Genomic DNA, 25,256 nt, shown 5'->3' on the forward strand with positions numbered 1-25,256 from the left:
CATGCAGTGATTGTGAAGCAAATTTTGTAAATCACAAAGCTATACCAGTGACACAAATGTTGCAGCTGCCAATGCCACCACATCATCCACCATCATCACCACTACCAGCAACAACATTCACTTTTCTTTGCTTGCATGGGTCAGATGAAACTTGTTGAGGCAAGATTTTCTGTCGCCAGATGCCTTTCTTGATGCCAACTCTCATCTGTTTTCAAGCAAGGTAACATTTTGCTTGGCTCTGTGAACATGAACACAGCAAAATGCCTAACATATTTTCACTGAGGATCACAAACAAATGACACTGTTTGTATAACAGTAACATTTCTTGACAACTATATCATGTCAAGACAACGAGATATATGATTTAAGTACATCGAGTAATTTATTCATCAATGACATATAGCCAATTAATTATTTACAAATAATAACTAATTGGCCAATAACATGTATACAATTAACTACTAATACATAATCATCATCAATAATATTAATATGCTAACTGTTTATTTTTGTATGTTTCAAAGAAGTGACAAAACGAGAGGAGAACAGAGAGGAAGTAAGAGAGTGAGAGAGAAAGGGAGGTTGAGAAAGACAGTGAGAGAGAAAGAGAGAGTGAAAGAGACAGTGAGTGGTGACAATGTTTGTTTTGCTTTTAAGTGTTTCATAGAGGATGTAAGAAAGAAAGAGAGAGAGAAAAAAGTGAGAGAGAGAGAGAGTGAAAGAGACAGTGAGTAGTGATGGCATCCGTTTTGTGTTTTTAAATGTTTATCACATCACAAAAGTAGATACATATACACATTATTAAATCAAAAGCAGGAGAGCAGCTGGACACAAAGGAAGTGAAAGAGAAAGAGAGAGAGAGATAGTAGATACATAAATCCAAAGAAAAGTTCATATATAGATATATAGACACAGCAAATACTGGCTGTCAATTTCACTTTTCATTACCACATGAGGATAAAATTAACTTACAAATGGCTGAGTACTCCACAGACATTAAGGATGGCCCCTTTGAATTACAGCTACAACTCAAGACATATATATATATATATATATATAATATATATATATATATATATATGAATGTATTTGTGTGTGTATATAATTGAGGTTAGTTAAAACATGTTGGCAATAATAAGTGTCGCATGGTGGAAATAAATGCAATTACCAAACTTTCATTCATAAATCCATTTATTTCATTCTTTTGCATTTCAATTTGTACATTAAGGTTCTTTGAATATGTACGATGTATTTTAAGGTTAAATAGTAATTCCATTTACGTTTATGTAACAGATATTTTGGTTGAATTATATAGTCATTGGTGTTACATTACTTTCTATATTCTGTAACTGTCACAATATACTTTTTAAGGCCTGAATTTTTTGTGGGGAGTAGGTCAGTTGATTAGATCGATCCCAGTACACAATTGATACTTAATTTATCGACCCCGAAAGGCAAAGTTGATCTCGGCAGAATTTGAACTCAGAATGTAAAGACAGACGGTCATAATATACAAACATTTCTCATGGCACCTGTACACTGCTTACATATGCTTACATTTTTTATGTTTTCCATGAATTTTTCATGGGTCCAGCTAGTAATTAATTATTTTGAAACACAACACCTTATTAACCATTGACATATAGTATCTAATTTACAACTGACAAATAGTTATTTACCTTGACATAGTACCTTATAACCCACCAACATATTGTCAGTGGCTAATTACCCCTTGAGACACCAACAAGGAACCCCTATGTGGTTGTTTGACCTTCAAGAAAGAACAAGTAAAACTGCCTAAAATCACATACTGAAATGAAAATGCTTTGAACAATATAGACTCTGGTACAGTAAAAAACATCAAGACAGTCAGTCACAGCTGAAATATCACTGACAATAGATATGCTTGATCATGCTGACTTTCAGTTCAGTTAAACATATAGTAGCTAATTAATAATTGACCTATAATGATTAATCATCTGCTGATATAGAGTGGCTTGTGATAGATAATGACTTAGACTCACCTTATCTTCATTAGTGCTTTGAACATTAATGTACATCACATTCTGGAGGAAGTCTGAGGCCTGAAGGTATTTCTGAAAAGAAGGAAGTAAATAATAGATGAAGGAGACATTTAGGGAGGCCTCATGGGAAGTACAGTACAGTGCAATACAGTACAATACTGATCTACCATGTGAGAGTATAGTTTAGAAGTTCATTTCACAGCTACATGGTTCCAGGTTTGATTTCACTATGTAGTATGTTGTTTTCCTGTGCAAGTGTCTTCGATCATAGACTGAACAATACCTTGTGAGTGAAAATACACACACACACCAGTATTTGAACTTCTCTTGCTATCCTTCACACATCAAAAGGAACATTCCATATAGTATGGCAAGATATACCTGTGCAATAATAGTTGAACAAAAAATACATCAAATTCAACTCAATGAATTCAAAAGCTTCTTAAAAAACAGAATTACCCCTTAAAATTAATAAATTATGAATTATAAGGGTGATGAAACTGGACATCATACAACTGAGTACATCTAAGAAAATAATTAAAGAAAATACTATTCCATTTATCAATACACATAATTCAGGAATGACCAACATTTTCCACACTATAAAAAAAACCTACCAATATTCTTACAAAGCCCCAAAATGAAAAATCTGGTTGATGAAAACCTAATACAAAACAAAAAATCTTGTGAAGGACTGTGAAGATAATAGATGTTGAACATGTAACAACAGCAATTTCAAATATTTAAAAGTGGATTCTCCTTCAAAGTAAATGCAGATATGAACTGCAAGACACAGAATCTTATATATTACATGACCTTCTCCAATTGCAAGGAAAATGATATTGGCAAAACCAACAATTCCCTTTGCCAACGTGCAAGAATCCCCAGACAACACATCAGACAAAAAAAATTACAAAAGATTCCACTGAATAAGCATCTGGAAACTCATGGAGACAGCAGATTCAAGATCTTTCCCTTCTACAAATGCTCAAGAGATGACCCAATTTACTAGAAGGCATTTGGAATTACATTTTATCAAGAAATTTTTATCTAAACAAAATATTTAGCTAACCATATTGAATAGTGAGGCACAACCTAGGACTATTTCAGGTAAAACAATCCTAATGTATTTAATCTGATAGCTAAATCCTGGGTTTGCTTCATTGAATTATAAACAGTTTACAGAGTGTACATCCAAGACAATTCAGTGAATTTTTATCATTACAGTCAATTTTTAATTTAAATCTGTCTGATATTTGTTTCTGTAGTATGGATATTTCGCAATGTGGTTTTCATTTGCACATAGTCCATTCATCCAGTTAAGAGTCTATGCAGCTTTATTCAAGGTGCTGCACACTGTTGTAGCTTGAAGTAAACTAAAAGTATGTTGGTTTAAGTAGTATTATATTTGGTAGGGGAACATAGTATTTTTGAATGCAAAGAATGAGAGAGGAACATTAAAAAACTTGATACAGTTATAAAAGCAGTTATCAGGACCATATGATGAACCTCAGGTTTAAAATTTGTATCATGAACACTACACCCAGAACCACGCTAATAGCTTAGGAGTGAACTTTAGGATTTCTCAGTTTTCTGTGAATCAATTTTGATAAAACTTTTCCCAGCTGCTTTGTATACAATGGCAACACCATTGTTATGTTTTCATTATTCTGTGTAACATCCTTTCTTTTTTATTTCAGATTCTTTTGCAGCTCTTTCTACTCATTTTCTCTCTCTCCCACCCTTTTATTTTCCTATACTAGATGTGAGTAGATGCATGAACTGAGAAAACTCATCCCCTAGCATTAACCCAACCCCCACCTGCCACAGGGCTAATAATTCTGCAACCTGCATGATGACCTCAACAGAGCTGGTGGCATGAAAACAGCACTCAGTCCAGCTGTAAAAATCATACCAAAGCAGTGGAGCTCAATGCAGCCCTTGGAGAAGATTTCTAGCTACCATGGTAACTAACGAAAGAGTATGTTCTTAAAGCAAAGTCGCCAGAATAAAAGTAGGGGGGGGGGCAGTCAATGCTAGAAAGAAAGAAATTGTTTTTCTGATTGAAAGACAGATTATGTGATGCTTGTTTATGAAGTGCAATGTTGCATGGTACCAAATCATGAATACAGAGGAAAATGCAAAAGCTGGAAAGAAATGAGGTAAGCATGCACCACTGAATATACAATGTTAATGTGCATGAATGGGAGAGTACAAATGAGCAGAGAGAAATACTGAATATAAGAGAAATCAAATGTAATCTGGTACAAAAATGCTAAGCTGATAAATACAAGATACATAACAAGGATAACTGATGAGTGAAGACGTGCCAAGCAATCGAATTGAAAGGAATCTGCAAATGAGGAAAATCAAAGAACGCATAGGAAGATTGATTCTTAGAAAGCAGGACCTTGAGTCCTGGAGATGACCTGTCAAATCTAATTACAAATATGGAAAAATGGACACATGATGATGACAAAGATTATGAAACATAAACACAACATCAGAAACTTGATTGCATCAACCTCCATACTTCACTGACTTTTTTTTTTTATATACGAAGTATGAAAGGCAATTTGAACTAGGAATGCTAAACAATGTAACTAAATACCACAAAACATTTAGATACATCCTTTTACATTCTGAGTTCAAATCCCATTGAGGTCTGTTGTTAGCTTTCTTTTGTCCAAAGTCAAAGTAAATGTAATAAAGAATATATAGGATTTGACCAACTATAACAAATTTTACCTCATACCTTGACATAGAAATATTTATCCTTGTTATTTTTACTACTACTACTAGCATACACACTGCCTTGAACACAAACTTCTAATTAGGCACAAGGTCAAAAATTTTGTGGAGAAGGGTTAATTGATGAAATCAATATAGTACTTCATTTTATTAACTATGAAAGTTTTAAGGAGATTTGAACACTTAGAGCAGAGTGCTAGAAGAAATATTGCAACATACGTGGTCTGATCAATAAGTATCCGGACTGTTGCCATAGTAACAAAGCTAAAGCATGCAGAGTGAAGCCACTTGACACAGACTGACCATGAACTTTGCTGTGCATGTGCACTAAGATTTAACATTCTAGCTCACTTCCACTGTCTACAGAAGTGCTTAGAAGGAATGTGTGATTGTTGCATTGACCATAACAGAGAAAGTTGAGCAAAGAATCTGTATCAAATTTTGCCAAAAGCTTGGTGATACATGCCCAGAGGCCAATGCAAAGTTGCAAAATGTGTATGGAGAGGAGTATATGAGCCACACACAAGTGTATGAGTTGTTCAGACATTTCCACGATGGCTGAAAAAGTGTCGATAGTGATGAATGTTCTGGGAGATCTGCAACCAGCAGAACTGAGAAAAACATCAAAGATGTGCATGCAGCTGCGAGGGAAAATCGTTGACTCACCAACCATGAGGTATCAGAGAATGTGCAGATTAGTTACGGTTCAGTTCTGTCCATTATCACTAAAGATTGGGGTATGAGATGCGGGTCTGCCAAGTTTATACCAAAACTGCTTTCAGCAGGCTAAAAAGACACTCAGATTTTAGCCACACAAGATCTCCTTGACTGTGTCGAGAACAATGAAAACTTTTTGAAAACAGTCATGATGGGTGATGAATCGTGGGTCTATAGCTATGACCCCGAAACAAAGGCTCAGTCTTCACAGTGGAAGACTCCAACCTCTCCAACACCGAAGAAAGCACGAATGAGTTGAAGAAATGTGAAGACATTGTTGACCATTTTCTTCAACTACAAGGGGATTGTTCATCATGAGTATACTCCACCTGGTTACACAGTAAACAAGTAGTACTACCGTGACGTTTTGTGGCATTTGTGGGATGCTATTCGTTGGAAAAGGCCACAATTGCATGCGTCTGGTGAGTGGCAATTGCACCATGACAACACATCTACCTATCCAGCGCAGTTTGTGCAGCAGTTTTTGACTAGGTAAAGCATTCCCCAGATCCCTTGCGACTTTTTTCTCTTTCCAAAAACCAAATACCACTTGTAAGGAAGAAGATTTCAGGACGTCAAGGAAATCAAAGTGAATGTGATGAGGCAGTTGTTGATTATACCAGAAAATGAGTTCCAGGAATGCTTCCATTAATGGAAACAGCACTGGATTAAGTGTGTGACTTCCTACTTTGAAGGAGATTAAATGCCAAATTGGTATATGTTGTACTTTTGTTTTTATAGCACCAGTCCAGATACTTATTGATCAGACTGCTCTAACAACTTTGTTGATGAGGACAATAACAATATTATTTTTCTGATGTAAAAATGAAACAGCTATTTTTACATATGATAACATTTCTCTTTACAGATAACTTACCCGTTGTAGTATTAATACCCGGCAAGCTTTTATACTGGCCTCCATTTCTATCACAGCTGCAGCTTTGCTCTGAAATAAATATAACATATATTAGGTTGGAAAGAAACTCCTGCCATATTTCAAGATGGGAAAGAAACAAATACTTGTTTGGTCTTAATTTATATATTTAATTTGTGGTTGGTGCAAGGTCCCAACCAGACCTAGGGTAACGTGGTGGTGGAATGTTGCCATAAGAGCAAAGAAATAGGCTTGGAAGACCTGGAAGAGTGAAGGTAGCAGGGAACTGTATCAGATAGCCAGAGGGGAAGTTAGGGGACAGGTATATCTAGCCAAGGGAGAAGCAGAAAAGACGAAGTTTGCCTATCTTCAGCAACGTGAGGACCAAAGAACTGAAGACAGTGTGTGAGAAAAATTTCAATGTCATAGGAGAGAAATGCATCTGCATGGATGATGGTGCACTTGCATTTAGTGATTCTGCAAAAATAGAGTCTTGGAAATGCCATTATGAAAGACTGCTGAATGTAGAGAATGAATGGAAGGAGGAGAATCTGCCAAATGTTGAACCAATTGAGGGACCAGCTACCCAAATTGACAATACCTTGGTAGATAAAGCAATTAAGGACATGAAGACAGGGAAAGACCCCGGCCCTTCAGGAATCACTGCTGAGATGCTTAAAATATCTGGCGGTATAAGTTATGCTCTAGTCACTTGTATAGTCAACCAGGTGATTCATGAAGTAGTCATACCCAATGTCTTGTGTAGCAGCACCATAATCAACTCCTACAAAGGTAAAGCTGATGCCTTGGATAGAAATAATTATAGAGGTATCAAATTGTTGGATCAGGTGATGAAAGTTACAGAGAGTCGTAGCCCAACTAATTAGGTGGGAGAATTAGTCTAGATGAGACGCAGTTTGGTTTTGTGCCATGGAGAAGCACCACTGATGCTATATTTCTGGTAAGACAGCTGCAGGAGAAATACATAGCCAAAGATAAACCTCTGTACTTGGCTTGTGTTGACTTGGAGAAAGCTTTTGACAGGGTTTCCCAATCCTTATCTGGTGGTCAATGTGGAAACTAGGGATAGACAAGTGGCTGGTGAGAGCTGTACAAACCATGTACAGAGATGCTATCAGTAAGGTGAGGATTGGCAATGAGCACAGTGAAGAATTCAGGGTACAAGTAGGGGTTCACCAAAGATCATCCTAAGACCCCTCTTGTTCATCATAGTTCTTCAGGCAATAACAGAGGAATTTAAGACAGGCCACCCCTGAGAGCTCCTCTAGACTGATGATCTTGTTCTTATAGCTGAATCACTACCAGAACTAGAAATGTTCCAGGTATGGAAGCAAGGTCTAGAATTGAAGGGCTTAGAGTTAACCTAGCAAAAACCAAAGTCTTAGTAAGTAGGAAGGCAGACAAATCACAAATCCCTTCAGGAGATGGCCCTGCTCAATCTGTAGAAAAGGCGTAGGTAGTAACTCTGTAAGATGCACCTAGGGTAAGCTTTGGGCACACAAAAGGTGCAGTAATATCAGAAGAAGTTTAATAAGGAAAATAGCTTTTGTGTGTGGTAGATGCACAGGTACAATAAACACCAAAAATGTACAGAAAATAGACTGTCATGGGGGAAGCTAGAAATAATAGATAGCTTCCATTACTTAGGTGATCAAGTTAGTAGCAGAGGTGACTGCTCCAAGAGTGTAGCTATCAGAATGAGATTAAGCTAGGCAAAGTTTAGAGAGCTCCTACCTTTGTTGGCAACAAAGGGCCTCTCTCTCTCGGAATGTAAGGCAGATTGTATGATGCCTGTGTTTGAACAGTTATGTTACATGGCAGTGAAACATAGGCTGTGACAGCTGAGGACATGCATAGGCTTGAAAGAAATTAAGCCAGTATGCTTTGTTAGATGTGCAATGTCAGTGTGCATATCAGATGTAGTGTGCAAGAGAGACAAATGTGCTGGTATGGTCATGTGATGCATGTGGACGAGGACAGAGGTAGACCCAGGAAGACATGGGATGAGGTGGTGAAGCATGATCTCCGAACTTTGGGCCTCATAGAAGCAATGACTAGTGATCAAGATCTTTGGCAATATGCTGTATTTGAGAAGACCCATCAAGCTGAGTGAAATCACAGTCATGGCTGATGCTGGTGTCATGTAACCGGCATCTGTGCAGGTGACATGTTAAAAGCACCTTTCAAGCATTGAGCCTCATGGAGGCAAAATGGTTGAACTTTCGAATGTTGGGCCTCACAGAGGCAATGACCAAGACCCTTGGCATTATGTTGTGCTTAAGAAGAAAACCCATCAAGCAAAGTAAAATCGCAGTCATGGCAGATACCGGTGTCATATAAATGGCACTCATGCCGGTGGCATGTAAAAACATTTTCTGAGCATTGGGACTCATGGAGGCAAGGACCAAGACCATTTGGCATTAAGCCGAGCTTCGAGCATTGGGCCTCACAGATGCAATGACCGAGTCCATTTGGCATTATGCCATGCTCGAGAAGAAGACCCATCAAACCAAGTAAAACTGCAGTTGTGGCAGATACTGGTGTAATGCAAATGGCACCTGTGCCAGTGGCATGTAAAAGCACCCATTACACTCTTGGAGTGGTTGGTGTTAGGAAGAGTATCCAGCCATAGAAACGATACCAAAACAGACTGAAGTCTGGTACAGCTTGCCAGCCCTAGTCAAACCATCCAACCTATGCCAGCATGGACAATGGATGTTAAATGATGATGATGAACCACAATAACACTTCCTTTCATAATCCCATCTATTTAGCAAATTGTTGATCCTTGGGTACAAAATTTTTCAGGTTTTTAAAGCAAAGAAACACTCAATATAATTTTTAATATCTTCACAATTAATAAATTTGTTTTCCTTCTCAGTAATGTTGTAATTATCTGAAAATATTGCAGTCAGATCAGGAGAGTATGGAGGAGGAGGCAAAACTTCCAAATCTAATGCCATAGTCTTTTCCTGAGAGATTTGGGCAATACATGCTATGAAATATCTAGTAAGAGCAACACCCTTTACAACTGATCAATGACAGATGCTTTTTCCGAAAATTTATGTACAATGTTTCCAAATGATGGCAATATATTTTCTCCACATTAACTGTTTCATTTTAGTTTAATGTTTCTTAGACACAGAGCCTTACTTTTTGTGGGTGTAGTCCTGGTTCGGGGATGGATTCTCCTTTTTCATTGAGTGCTAACCAGTCAATTTCATTGGATATTATTGAAGAGAACACACTTTTTATGACTTGTGATGATTCTCCCTAGAAAAGGTTTGGTAACAAGTCTACTCTTCAATGAAGAGCAGAGGACAACACTTTAAGCTGGGAAGCAATCAGACGAGGATGAACCCACTAACCAAATGTTATGATCAAAGTGACTTGAACTGTTTTGCTAATTCTCATGGAATTTGCTTTTGACTTATCTCAGCTACAGTTTCAGAAGCTTGTTGTCAAGATTGAAGAGAATCTGTGAGAGAACAAACTACTGTTGGCATGTTCAAACACATAAAGCTTATTTCCATAAGCAGAACAAATATTTCTTGACACATCCATTACTGAAGAGCCTCTTTTAAGATCATATAGCATGCAGTATCTGACATGTGTCTGATCTAAACCCATTTGAATACAAGATGAATACAAATTTAACCACTATAGTATACAGTAATCTGCAAAGAAACAGAAAACAGTAGAATGTGAAATTAATGCTTATTTTACTGCAAGTATTGAAAAAGTACCCTTTAATGATCATGTTTAAAATGCAACAAGACTTTCAATAGATAGAGTGACAAACACAGTCACTGTAAAGAGACATGTATACCAACAAATTAAATGCTTGTACAACACAAGTACCACTCTATGAGTCTCTGTGATTAGTTCCTCATGACAGGCTGAAGAGAGATGACCAGTAATCATATGAAAACACAGGTTTTACATCAATATCCCTCTCCTAGAAAGATGAAGTGACAAGGGTATTTCTGCGTCTTCACCCTCAGATAAATAGTCATCACATATGTTACTTTACCCATAGCTGGAACCTTGATAGGTGCTACTACTCTGGGTCAGAGTAGACCTGAAAAGAGATGTTTCCACACACCTCAAAACATAAATAACCATACATGCACATAACCAGTGAGGATAGATCAAATATAGACATCAATAGATAGATATAAACAGCACGTCTACTTTAGATATACACACACATATATACATATGTGGATACAATTAGAGGGGATATATTGAGTGCATGTGTGTGTGCATATGTTTAATTATAAAAGATATATTAGATACATGTAAATTAAGTCAACCTCTCCTGGAATACCCACACAAATCTTTAAGTATTTGAAAAAAATATCTTTAAAAAAAATGAAAAGAAAAAATACTAAAAAATATATTTAAAAAAAATTAATTTCTTCCTCTTCCTGAAAGTTATTGCAGAAAGATAATATTTCTTACTTTGCTGTATTGCATAATAGCTTCTTTATATTTCTCTATAATGTCATCTGGGTCTAAACAAGATTTCGGCTGTGTTCCTATTCCATCATAACCATTACTTATGCTTCGCTTGATGTGCAGAGGTACACCTAAAAATAACAACATCAATTTTAGTTAGTTCCCACAATACAGTCAACTTATTATATTCCTCAAATTATAACTTCTAATTAACACAGAAATATTAACCATTTTGTTTTGCCATGTTTTAATAAACGTGTTTATTATGGGTCACCAGGACATACAAAGTCAACAATACTGGTAGTAATAGGTATGGCTATGCCTGTGTGAGTGAGAAACTCACTTAGCAACCATGTGGTTCTAGGTTTCATCCCATCACATGGCACTTTTTGGGATAACCACTGACTTGTGAGTAAAATTTTGTACATGTAAGTTATGCAGAAGTTTTGCCTTCTATATGCACACACATGCATTTTTTTTTATTTGTGGTTTAACAAAGCTACCTTTGGTTTCATGCTGAGAGAAATCTCTCAACAATTATCAAACCTGTCACATGGAACATTGGTACTTGTCTCCACCTAGGGTGAGAATACATGAAGCTACACAACACTGTACAGGGTTTGGAGATAAATAAATATACAGATCATAGGAGGCAACTAACAAGAAAATCTTAATTGCTGTTTCCCTTGCATTAACCCTGGAAACTACAAATTCTCCCTGCTTATAGCAAAACATGGAAAGAATTACACTATTGGAAAGCAATTGATTAAACCAGCTACCTCAATATTCTTAAAAACTGTACAACAAAAAGATGACAGAGATGTCAGGGCCATGCCACTCAGTCATAACATCTCCAACAGATGTGATGAAATGGAGCAAGATGTTGAGACATTAAAATTACAAAAATTCTCATTACAAATAGATGAATCCACATTTTGGGATAGTGAGGCTTTTACTGATTTATGTGAGATATATTGAGCATGAAACTTTTCAGGGAGAGATGTTTTGCAATTCATTGGAAACGACTACAACTGCAAAGGTTATCCACAGCAAACTTAAACTTTATTTGGATGCAAACAAAATACCAAAAGAAAACTTACTATCATGTGCAGCAGACAGTGCACCTGCTATGATGGGCAAGAAAACAGGATGCTTAAAAATGATGAAGGATGAAAATCCAAACGTTGATTTTCCATTGCATCATATACCAAGAAAACTTGGTTGTCAAGAAACTGTTTCTCAGTGATAAATATGAAATGAAAATGCTGTCAGCAATGGATGGAAAAGCATTTGTCAGTTATTTAACAGGAAACTTGGAAACTTGAATAAACAACTCCAAGGTACAAACATGATGTTTGTTGATGCAAAAGCAAAAACATTTAGATTCATTACCACCCTCGAAATATGCCAAAAAAACGTTTCCCAAATAAATTTCAGTCAGTTGTACTGATTGAGTAGATGTGAAATAACGACTGATGCTGCCACCATAATTACGACCATTTGAATATCTTGATAAAGGACTTCAACAACAGATTTTGTGATTTGAAGGCAAGGAATTTTCCCTCATGGTTAACTCAACCACTGCTGATTGATGTTTCTGATGCTGCATTTCAATACCAAGAAGAGTTAACAGAATTGAAACATGATGAATCAGTGAAGACTTTGTTTAAATTGGAAGGTACAAATATGCAGTTATGTGATGAGGTTGAAAGAAAATAGCCCAACATCTCTACATCAGCAAGAGAAATACTGATTCTTTTTCCTTCTTCTTATTTGGTCAAATGTGAATTCAGTGCAGTTGACAATTTGCTGGGAGCCAAGAGAAACTGGTTTGAAGTTACAAAACATGGTGATTTACAGCTGAAGTTAACAAAATTGTCTCCTCAAATCAAGGATCTGTGCTGTATGCACCAGGCACAAGGTTCTCATTAGATGAGTCAAGGTATCCATCAACCAGGTAAATGAATTAAAAATTGTTTCTATATTTAAAAAAAATGTTGATGAGCACCAGATTGTTATTAAAAAGTAGGGCAGCAGAAAAAATGGTTGGGAAACACTGGTATACTAGAAAACATTTTCTAAGGTGTCATAGAGTGGATTTGAACCTAGAACTATGTGGCTGGGAAGCAGGCTACTTACCACACAACAATAACTGTGCCTGTATATTTATTTACTATCTTATGTGTATTCTCATCCCAAATAGATACAAGTAACAATATTCCATGTGATAGATGTGATAATTATTGAGAGAATAGTTATCTACCAATATATTGTTGAGCACTGAGCACTTATTTTCACTGTTTGATATTAGCACACACATATATATATAAATATATATGAGCCGGTGGCACATAAAAAGCACCAACCGATCGTGGGATCCCGGAACATCTCGCTGTGCTTGAGGAGACCTGTTGAGTCAAGTGCATGTACATGAACATCGAACCAAATATCAATGGAAACAGTAGTTGTGATACCTGAGCCGGTGACACATAAAAAGCACCATCCGAACGTGGCCGTTGCCAGTGCAGCCGCCACTGGCTTCTGTGCCGGTGGCACATAAAAAGCACCATCCGAACGTGACTGATGCCAGCACCGCCTTGACTGGCTTCTGTGCTGGTAGCACATAAAAAGCACCAACCGATCATGGCCGATGCCAGACCCCTCTGGTACCTGTGCAGGTGGCATGTAAAAAGCACCCACTACACTCGCGGAGTGGTTGGCGTTAGGAAGGGCATCCAGCTGTAGAAACACTGCCAGATCAGACTGGAGCCTGGGGCAGCCCCTGGCTCCCCAGATCCCGGTCGAACCGTCCAACCCGTGCTAGCACGGAAAACGGACGTTAAACGATGATGATGATGATGATGATATATATATATATATATATACACACTAGCAGAGATACCCAGCATTGGCCGTGTTACATGCAATTGAAGAATTAAACTTTTCTGTTATATTTTCTGTAATGAACTGGAATACCTATTTCTTTACTACCCACAAGGGGCTAAACACAGAGAGGACAAACAAGGACAGACAAACGGATTAAGTCGATTATACTGACCCCAGTGCGTAACTGGTACTTAATTTATCGACATCGACGGAATTTGAACTCACAACGTAACGGCAGACGAAATACCGCAAAGCATTTCGCCTGGCGTGTTAACGTTTCTGCCAGCTCGCCACCTTATAAGGATAAAAGGCAAAGTTGACCTTCGCGGAATTTGAACTCAGAATGCAACGGCGGGCAAAATACTACAAAGCATTTCGCCCAGCGTGCTAACATTTCTGCCAGCTCGCCGCCTTTTTAACTGGAATATCTATGATTTGAATTTCATCAAAATTTCAGATGAGGATTCTTTCCCTCTGTACACATGCTAAAAAAATTGTAATCATGACACATGTATCCCCTACTACTGATTTTTATGCACAGATTCTAAAATTCCAGTCTTATAGAACCTGTTAAAAGGATTTTGCTCCTGAAAAATGGAGGTCATGGAGCTCTCAAATGTGGGAATTAAGGCCTCTATTGGGGTGGGTGCCTTAATGTCAAACAGAAGTTAAATTATTGAAAATCTTTTTAACTTGGGTCTTATATCTAATGTTTGAATTTCTTTGAAATAGGAAATATATGAATGTTCACTGGGTTTGTAAAAGAGAGCAAAGCTACAGGAAACCAAAAGATGAATGATCACAATAAGCAGTCAGCTACCGTACCCTAGTCGTTACCACTCCCAATGTAGGATTCCTCACCATACAGGTGACAGGCATAGCCATAAGATGCATTACGGATCTATAACAACTGGAAGGGTGTGACCCAACTCAAATAAACATTAACAACTGTGTGACGTGAGGGCTAAGGAGAAATGAAAGTGTCACCTCTGGAGTTTGCAAATGACCACTATATTGATATGTAACTGGATAGAATATATTTACAATCTATAAATGTCTTTGAATAAACAGTCACTCATCTGGGAAGGCCTTGAAATCAATGTTACCATCTGGGGACTATGTGTGACCCAGTGATAATAAAAAGACTGAAAAGAGGTCTGCAACCAAATAACTTTACTCAACACCTTGCAACTAAATCAGTGGAGGCAAAGATGCCTCTCATTTACTTGACAATTTATGCAGCACATTGCAGAAATCACAATCTAAGTGTATGTCAAAGCAAATTCTTACACTGTTGTACCATTGAATTACAAATAAAAGCTCTATAGCTTTTTATGCTACAGCTTGCAAGAGTACAACTGTATTTGTCTTTGCTTAGATAAACTGACTAAATTGTGGGTGTTAAGACCCCATGAAGGGGGTCTTTCTAACTTCTAAGAAGATGAAATTTTATAAATATTACTTCATTTGTGTCTAATATCTATGGTTAAAATTTCATCAACAGCAAAAATATATGAATTGTCATGGGGGTTATGACCCTTATGCATAGAATATAATTTCCAAATTTCGTAAAGTACTTTTGACCTAGTTTTGGATCATAAAAGAAATAACTAAAATTTTGGAGTTAAGGCCTCCATTAGGGTGTCTTAGAATCCTCATGAGAAGTGGAAACTTTGAGAATACTTCGTGTGTATCAATTACCCATGGTTGAAATTTCATCAACATCGAAAATTTATGAATTTTCATGGGGGTTCTGCCCCCTTTAAGCCATCTGAAATTCAAACCAAACATATTGCATTATACTCGCCCTTATGCATTGAATCTAAGTTCCAAATATCATAAGGATCCGTTCAGTAATTTTAGTCCATGAAATTGTATGAAACACACAGCATTACCCTTCTCCCTAGGCTTGGATTTTGTGTTCCAAATTTCATTAGGATTGGTGCAGCAGTTTTCGAATGTATAAGTAACACACGAATACATACGGAGATTTCATTTAATTGATCAGTTGTTAACAAGACATAACTACAGATTTCTGCATCCGCTTACCACCACTTTGGATGAAGATAACTTTCAGAAAAATGGATACTTTTTAATGAAATTTTCTACAAATATGTGTTATATCATGTAGATTCTGACAACACAAAATAATAAACATGATACTGAATGGAATAATTCCGTTTGAACTTTTTTAATTATATATGCATATATGTGTGTGTGAGGACACTGAGAATAAGCATGCCACATCTTTGTGCTTTTTTTTTTTCTACAGATTCTGACCTTGTCTTCAACAGAGATTCTGAATATGCAAAACAATCTACACCCGTTCCTTAACATTTTGATTTTTTTTCCCTAAATTTTACGACTGGGATTAAGGATTATATATAGATGCACAAAATGGAGAAACTGAAACAAATATGGATGACTTCTTCCGAAACACGCCCAATGGGGAACAGTTTGCAAAAATAACCTCCAATTGTTTACCCCAAAAATCCTACATGCTTGGAATCTACATAGTCTGAGGTATATTTGTAGATAATTTCATTAAAACATATCCATTTTCCTGGAAGACAAGATGAATTGAAGAGGACACTGGTGAATTTTCCAAAAATCCTCCCACCTGCTCCTAAAACACTTTCCCCCAAAATTTTGTATATTCGAAATCTACATAATATAACACATATTCGTAGAAAATTTCATTAAAAAATATCCATTTTTCTGAAAGTTATCATCATCTAAAGTCGGATGGGGGCAGAAAGCCTGTGGTGAGATGGTACCAACTGTTAATGATCTCATAATGCATTTAATCCCAAACATAGCACAAAATTTTAGCAACAGTCAATGGCTTTGTTTTTCATCCTTTCGGCGTTGATAAATTAAGTACCAGTTGTGTACTGGGATCAATCTAATCGACTGGTCCCCTCCCCAAAAGTTTCAGACCTTGTGGAACAGGATTTATACACCAATTAAAAGACACACTCAAAACATCAGATATTTAGAAGCTCTAGATAATTAAACTGTGACTGATTTCCGGATTTGTTTCAATACATTTCTTTAACTCATGTCAGCTGATAGAATTTTTGTTAAATGTACTTATTAACATGATGGGAGCACCCACAGGCCGGTTCCTCTCAAATTTATGCATTTTCAGGTTCAACATGTTTCAAATAAGTACTGACAATTGAAAGTGATTTCAGTGACAAAGAACTACCTGGTTTTTAACAATTTTAACAGTGAGAACATTGGATAAAACATATTGTTGACATTAATAGTTTGTACTTCAGCTAATTACTATTGAGAACTGCATAATCCATGTTTCATTTTACTTATAGATTTAAAAGGCATACTTAAATTTCATATTGTCTGCATAGCTTGCAGGGGTGGCTATCCAGGCACTTGAGGGCATATCTGAGAGGGCCACTATAAAAAGAAGTGGTCCAAAGACAGTGCCCTGTGGAACACCACTCACTATTTGTGTTTTCATAGAGGTGGCTCCATTGGCCACTACTGCCTGACTTCTACCTTTCACGCAGTATGTGGCATATCATACCATGATCCACTTTGTCAAAAGCTTTTGCAAAATCAAGGTATATTTTGTCTACATTTGAGTCATTGAGTAACTGCCTCAACACACAGTTATAATGTTGTAAGAGCTGGGTCAGGCAGCGCCTACTTGGTCAAAAGCCATGCTGCATATCACTCAGCAAGTTATTTTCTTCAATGAATGCGATTAGTTTCCCTCTGACTATCTGTTCCATGACTTTGCTGATGTGTGAAGCCAAAGAGATAGGCCTATAGTTTTTGGCATCTGCTCTGTTTGACCCTTTATTGATTGGGCATATTATTCCATCCCTCAGCTTGCTTGGAAGTCTGCCATTTTCAAGAAAGCTCTGGAAAAGAATTTGGAGGGGTTTTGCCAGGGTACTCTTACACGATTTAAGGAGGATTGCTGCGAAACCATCAGGACCAGCAGTTGAGTTTGCATCCACCTCATCTTTGGCTAGTAGTATATCTTCTTCACTAATGCCGATGTATTCCATCATAACTGCCTTGCTGGTTATAGGTGAGACAGTGTGGTAAAGACACTTTTGAACTGGTTGGACTATCTGTGAGGGAGCCATCTTTTGGAGGAGGGGTCCTATCTTGCAGCATATTGAGGCTGTTTCTTTTGCATAATGAAAGAAGGCCTTTGAGTTTGACTTAATGTTTTTTATAACCCAGGCTTCTATGTTTGCTTTCTCCCTCACATATGATTGTTGCAGGCTTTTTTCAATCTCCAATAGTGTTCTTTTTAGGCGGGACCTTTTGCTACTTTTGGAATGCTGATTCAGTCAATTTGCAACCTTTGACCATCGTCTCATGAGAATCTTCCTCTCCCTTGGAATCTTGTGCCTATTTGTTGTGGCCTTGTGCTCTGAGACATTTTTATGGCATATGGCTTGCACAACAGACATGAAATATTCTAGTCTCCTGTCAATGTCTGGTGTGTTGAGACATTTCAGCCAGTCTTGTCTGAGGATCTCTTTTTGGATCGATTTCCAGCCTGCTTTGTGGATGTTCAGATTGGAGAGATTTCAGGTGCTTCCTTTAGGCTGTATGTCTCTGGTTACTTTTGGCCCAAACATAGACAGCTCTATTATGTTGTGATCTGAGACTAATGTCAGTGTCACTTTCACATCATGAATGATGTCCATATTGTTCGTGAAGCAGAGATCCAGAATGTTATTCGCCCTAGTTGATCTGAGTACAGCTTGCTCCATGAATAGGGCATCGGTGAGGTTCAGCAGGGACTCCACCTGTGCTTGCTTGCAATAAGTCATTCCTGAAAGCATAAGGCCTTCAGGTCATTTGATGTTAGGGAAGTTGAAATCTCCCATAAAAAATATGGTCATGTGGCGTTCCAGATTCATGAGGATTTCTTTAATTCTTGTGAGGCAATCTTCAAACTTGCCTATGTGGTTTTGAGTATTCGGTGGGTAATATGTATTGCATATGACTATATTGCATTGTCTTATGTATACAATTAGAGTGTCACATACTGAATTTGAATATGGCAGTAAAACCTGGGGTGTGAGGTCGTCACGGATGTATACAGCAACTCCACCATGGCTCCTTTCTTTCTGTCTGTTCACAGTATGGCATACATCCTCTATATCAGGGCTGAGGTGAGTTTCCATGAGTGCTATGCATAGGGCTTGATTGCATGCAGCAAGGTCTCACAAGAAAGAAATGTTGCTTTTATTATGAAGCAACAGACTCCCAATATTTAGCAAAAATATTGGCATGACAACTGTGCAGGGGAGGCCATCCCATGTCTGTTGACTGTGGTGGTCTTGCACAATGGTGGGCAAAGTTCCTTGCTTGCACTTGGTGTAGCCAGGTCAGCTGCTGCACAATCTTTTGCACCATGTACAAAAAAGACTCTTGCTCAGCTGCTGTCTTGCACATAACCTCTGAAGAGGGCACATCTTTTGTAAATTTTTTCCTTGGAGACGTTTGTTGTCTTTCTTCAGGGACATTTTTCTCCTTAAGTCTCCTGTAGATTTGGTGGGGTATCGGACTGCTGGCCCAAGTGCATTGAAAAGGAAGGAGGCTATAGAAAAATGACATACTTGTTTATCCCCTGCTTTTGTGTAAATACATTGAAAAAACAAGAGTGCATATAATTTTCGACTCTCCCTCACATATAAACATATAAATATACATACACACATGCATATATATGCATATACATGCACACACATACATACACCTGCATGGGGACACATATATGCATGCATGTATACACACACACACATATATATACAAATACATGCATACATATCCATACATATACACACACACACAAGTTGATGATGATATATAAATGCACTATGCACACAAGGGGAGGGTCGTATGTTTACATTGGGTAGATGGCTGATCCATTCAAGAATTGTTATTGCAACCATGTCACCAGTTTTAAGAGAATCAATAAGAGACATTCAACATCTTTGGCCAACCTTGTGTGGTGACTGAGGAGGATAAAATTAAGTATAACGAAACTTGGACCATAATAAGGCATACAAAATCATACAGTATCATTTCCAGGAGATGCTGACTCTGCTCCGAGAAATCCCTGTCTATTCTGTGGACCAATGAGAAGAACATTAAAAGAATTTCTGAAAGACTCTCAAGATGCCAACACGCATATAAATGTACTTTCGCACAATGCAGTGAGAATGTTCGAAGGTCAAGCTTCACTATCTCATCCCATGTTTTCCTGAGTCTACCTCTTCCACAGGTTCCTTCCACAGTTAGGGAGTGGTACTTCCTCACACAGTTGTCCTCATCCATATGTAACACATGACCATACCAGTGCAGTTGTCTCTCTTGCACACCACATTTGAAGCTTCTTATGTCCAACTTTTCTCTCAGGGCGCTTACACCCTGTCATGTATACACACTGACATTACACATCCTGTGTGTCATACTAGCTTCATTTCTTTCAAGCCTACTCATATCCTCAGCAGTCATGGCCCATATTTCACTGCCGTGTAGCATGGCAGTTCACACACATGCATCAAAAGAAGGTTAACCAGGAAGATAGTTTTTGTGTGTGGTAGATGCACAGGGGCAATAAACACTGAAGATGTACAGAAAACAGATTCCATCACATGCCAGGGGGAAAAACTGGAAGTAGTTAATAGCTTCCACTACCTAGATGACCATGTCTGTAGTGGAAGTGGTGGCTCTGAGGGTGTAGCGGCTAGAATAAGAATAGCCTGGGCAAAGTTCAGGGAGCTTCTACCTCTACTGGCAACTAAGGGCCTCTCGCTCAGGATGAAAGATAGACTGTATGATGGATATATATATGTGCATATATATATATATATATGTATATATATATATATATATATATATATTTTATATATGGGACCATGCTGATGATGGCTGCACTTTTCCTTGCGGAAAATAACAGCCGAAACTAAATTTAGTACATGGGTAAATATTTATTTCGTATATTTTTCACTTGTTTATTGCTTTGGTTTTGTGTTGAGTTTGATCTGAGAACATAGACTTTTGTGGAGAATGGCGATTTGACGTCTATATCTAGCATGTTGACTGTCCACTCTTCGTGTTCAGTCCTAAATTGGTATATATAAATATTTTAATCTTCGGATTCTTTCTTTAATATGCTAGACCACTGGTTCTAATTGATAAATATCAATTTTTACCCTAAATTTAATTTTATATAAATATTTGTTCTCTAACCGATAAATTAACTGCTGCTAACTATTAGCTGCAGGCTGGTTTTCTCGGGTCTCATCGCGCCAAAATAAAGACATTTGAAATATATATTTCAAATGTAATAGGCCATACTCCATGCACGCAATATTTTCGGTATCGTGTTGGCATTTAGTGCAGCAAATTACATTTTATATGGGACCATGCTGATGATGGCTGCACTTTTCCTTGCGGAAAATAACAGCCGAAACTAAATTTAGTACATGGGTAAATATTTATTTCGTATATTTTTCACTTGTTTATTGATTTGGTTTTGTGTTGAGTTTGATCTGAGAACATAGACTTTTTGTGGAGAATGGCGATTTGACGTCTATATCTAGCATGTTGACTGTCCACTTTTCGTGTTCAGTCCTAAATTGGTATATATATATATATATATATATATATATATTTATACATATAAAGGTAATATGAATGTTTTCTTATGGTGTATATATCATGGAATATACACACTGGTTTATTAAATAAGAATTAATATACCTGTTCGACTTTTTATTTCATCCATCTTAGATTTTGATCTTTTAACACAAAATGATAAATTTCTTCGTAATGTTGGACTACCTGTCTGTTGTGGATAAGTGAGAATTACAGATGAGGAGGAGAGACCCTCATAGCAAGCTGCAAGAAAAAAAATGAATAAGTTAAATTAAATTATAAAATCAATTCGGCTTTATTTTTATACATAGATACAGTGAAAAATTGTTGTTTACCTCAGGTCACTAATAGATTACAGAATCATACAATGATACAATACTGAATATAATAATAACAACATATTAATTTTACATGTACAAGTTGACAAATATCTTCACACATGCAAATAGATCAATTAATGCATGCTAAGCTGTAAAGATTAAAATAAAACCATGTGCGCTAATATTTAACCCACTTGTTAATACTCAAATATGGAAAGATATTCACTGCAGTGATTGTCTTGGAGAAGATATTCTCCAAATATGTGTAAAACATGCATAAAACTACAGGTGTAAAATCATATTGAATCATCAGGCTCTGGATGATATGATTGGATTGTAAAACATATTATTATGATAAAGAACTATGTTTAGCAGTGAAAAAGAAAACCTGCTGTGATGGAGGAAAACTATATCTGAGTAAGAGTAAGAAAGCCTAAATGCTAGTAGAGGATGTGGTAGGTAACAGGAAGCTGCTGTTGAACTGGGAATGACAAAATGTCTGAGATGATGCTGAAGTAAAGTTATTTGATGTATGTGAATAAAAAGAGATAGAACTATTTTTCTAACTCTGGCTAAACTGGATGGACAACTAGAAATGTCCCACACAGGAGTTTTTTTCTTAACCCTCCCCAAACCCACTTCCAATGTGCAGTTTTAGCTGTTATAAAATGCTTCGTGTCTTGGGAGTTAATAAAAGAAGTACTAGAAATAATAGTAGGATTTATTCAGAGGACTTTGCCCATTTTTTTCAACATAGGTGTACTTAAGTAACAAAGTTTACTAATAATAATAATAATTGAAAAAGGAAAATAAGATCATAAACACTGCCATACCTGGAGATGTATGAGTAGATGGCAAAAGAACTAGAAAAGATTGAAAAGTACAAGCTACTAAAAGATGAGATTGTGAATGTGGGCAATGAAGAAACTATCTGTCATCCCAGTAATTGTTGGGGCACTGGGGATATTAACAACCAGATTTGAGAAATTTGTTGGAGAAATCCAGATTGATATGAAGATGGAATGTGCTCAGAAAACTGCTCTATTGGGGACAGCAAAGATTTTGAGATTGGTATTTGAATGTAAATCATCATGGAAAGAGACCCTGTGAATTCCTTGACAGTAGGTTGTCTTACAGAATTAGTCAGAGCAAGTGAAATCAAGAGCTCTGAGAAGTGAAATGGAAATAATAATAATAATAATAATGTTCTCTAATTTACACACAAGAGGCCAGCAATTTTGAGGGAGAGAGATAAGCTGATTACATCAACCCCAGTATTTGACTTACTTAATTCGATTGACCTCAGAAAGATGAAAGGCAAAGCTGACCTCGGCAGAAATTGAAGTGGTAAACCAAGGAAGATATGGAACACAGTGATGAGAAAGGATCTTCAAATATTGAACCTCACAGAAGAGATGATAAGGGACCATGACATCTAGCAATTTGTTGTACTTGAGAAGACAAGTCAAGCTAAGTCATGACCCTCCATACATGCAGGCATATCCTTTACAGTGATAACAGCCCTTCTCCTCACACGCACATGAACATAATTCTGTCCTCTGGTAAAACTCACCCACAGCCATCTTCCCCAAATCCACCAACTTGTGGCAGACACCTCCAGTTGCTCTCAACATCATTTGCTATCTCTAAATATATCTCCTCACATTCTGATACACCTCCTCCATCTCCTCTGTGCTACCTATACTCCCCACCACTACTGTTCCCTATGGGCAGACCCTCTCTCTCTCTCACTCTTTTTCTCCCCCACCTTCCTCTGCTTCCTTGTCCTACTTGGGTAGCCAAGTATCTCCTCTGTAGTAAGACCCTTTATTTACTCAAACCTCTCACCTGGCACACAGTCACTTCTCTCAGTTCCTCTCTCCCTCTCAGCTGAAATGTCTTTGACTTGCAAGCCACTTGGTGGCCCCATGGGTACTATTTCCACATAGCACCTGTGCTAGTATCTAATAAAAAGCACCTATGCCAGTGCCATGTAGAAAGTACTTGTGCTGGTGTCACATAGAAAGCACTCATACCAGCACCATGTAAAAAAAGAGCACCTATCCTGGCACCGTGTAAGAAGCACCCATGCCAGTACCACGCAGAGGGCACCCATTCTGGCACCATGTAAAAACACCTCATACACCCTGTAAAGTGGTCGGTGTTAAGAAGGGCATCCACCCATTGAAACCATACCAAACCAGACAACTAGTACCTGGTGCAGCCCTCTAGCTATTCAGCTCCTGTCACACCATCCAACCCATGCCAGCATCGAAAACAAACATTAAATGATGATCATGAAAATGAAGATCCTTCCTGTAATTCAGGTTTCAACAGACAGGTAATCCTTCACTACTTGACAACCTGTGTTCATGTGTTTATATCCCCGTAACTTAGTTCAGTAAAAGAGAATGGTAGAATAAGTACTAGGACTTATAAATAAGTCCTTGTGTCGAGCCACTCAACTAAAATCCTTCAAGGTGGTAAAAGAATATAAATCATCACCATCATTTAATGTCTGTTGTCCATGCTGGCATGAGTTGGACAGTTTGACCAGAACTGGCATGTCAGGGAGCTGCACCAGACTCCAGTCTGATTTGGAATGGTTTCTACAGCTGGATGCCCTTTCTCACACCAACCACTTTACAGAGTGTGCTTTTATGTGGCAATGCATGGGTGCTTTTACATGGCACCACACAGGCACTTTTATGAGGCACCACATAGGTACTTTTACATGACACTGCTACAAGTGCTTTACACCACCAGAAGGACCAGTCTTAACACTTCTCCTGCAGAGTATGGGACTTCTTGAGTACAGCAAGGCACCAGCCATCTCAGACCTTTGTCATTCTAAGGTCATTCATAGATTCCATCTTAGGGTTATTGTTATTATTATTGGACACTCCTGTCAAAGATAACGTGAGTGTTCAGCTTTTTGCTGAATGACAGTATTTTCACCGTGTAATCTGTAAGGACCTGGACTTGCCCCAATATAAAAACTGGTGGTAGCACAAACCACCCCTAATGTTTGAAAATGATCACATCTCACTCCTTTGGAACTTTGCTGTTCAAACTGACAGAAAGATAGATGCAAATAGGCCAGGCACTATACAGAAGGATTTCAGACAAAAATCATGCCTCTTCATCGATATGACTATCTCAATTGACATAAATATATCTAGCAAGACCTATCAAATACTGAGCAAATATAAAGATCTTGAAACAGAAATTGGTAAACTGCGGAACCTAATACCTGTTGTCATAGGCGCTCTAGGGATGAAAGCAAAAGGGGCTGATTGCTCCCTATCTCAGATACCAGGAAATCCAAAAATGGAAGAAATTCAAAAAACAGTGCATGTGGGAACTGCTTATATCCAAAGAAAAAATTTGTCTATATAATTCCAAAAATACTTTAATCTGAATATTATCAAAAGTACTTTTAAATGTACATAATAGCAAACAACTTTCACTGTCATCCTAAAATCATACTATCTTATAAAATTACTTTTAAGACTAACTTTTAATTTTCTTATGTCTCGACAG

The 25,256-nt window shown here is 37.5% G+C and overlaps 1 protein-coding gene across 1 annotated transcript in view; it reads right to left on the reverse strand.

Annotated features, from left to right (window-relative positions):
• Positions 1–25,256, reverse strand: part of LOC115223763 (trafficking protein particle complex subunit 9) — a 171,557-nt gene that overhangs the window by 96,385 nt on the left and 49,916 nt on the right. The window contains exons 5-8 of the mRNA XM_029794414.2: positions 21,499–21,636; positions 10,852–10,979; positions 6,370–6,438; positions 2,025–2,096 (exon numbers count right to left, since the gene is read on the reverse strand). Coding sequence (XP_029650274.1) covers positions 2,025–2,096; positions 6,370–6,438; positions 10,852–10,979; positions 21,499–21,636 — 407 coding nt within the window. The remainder of the gene's footprint in view (positions 1–2,024; positions 2,097–6,369; positions 6,439–10,851; positions 10,980–21,498; positions 21,637–25,256) is intronic.

This window comes from Octopus sinensis, linkage group LG24 (assembly GCF_006345805.1).
Source record: "Octopus sinensis linkage group LG24, ASM634580v1, whole genome shotgun sequence".
NCBI classification, from domain to species: Eukaryota; Metazoa; Mollusca; class Cephalopoda; order Octopoda; family Octopodidae; genus Octopus; species Octopus sinensis.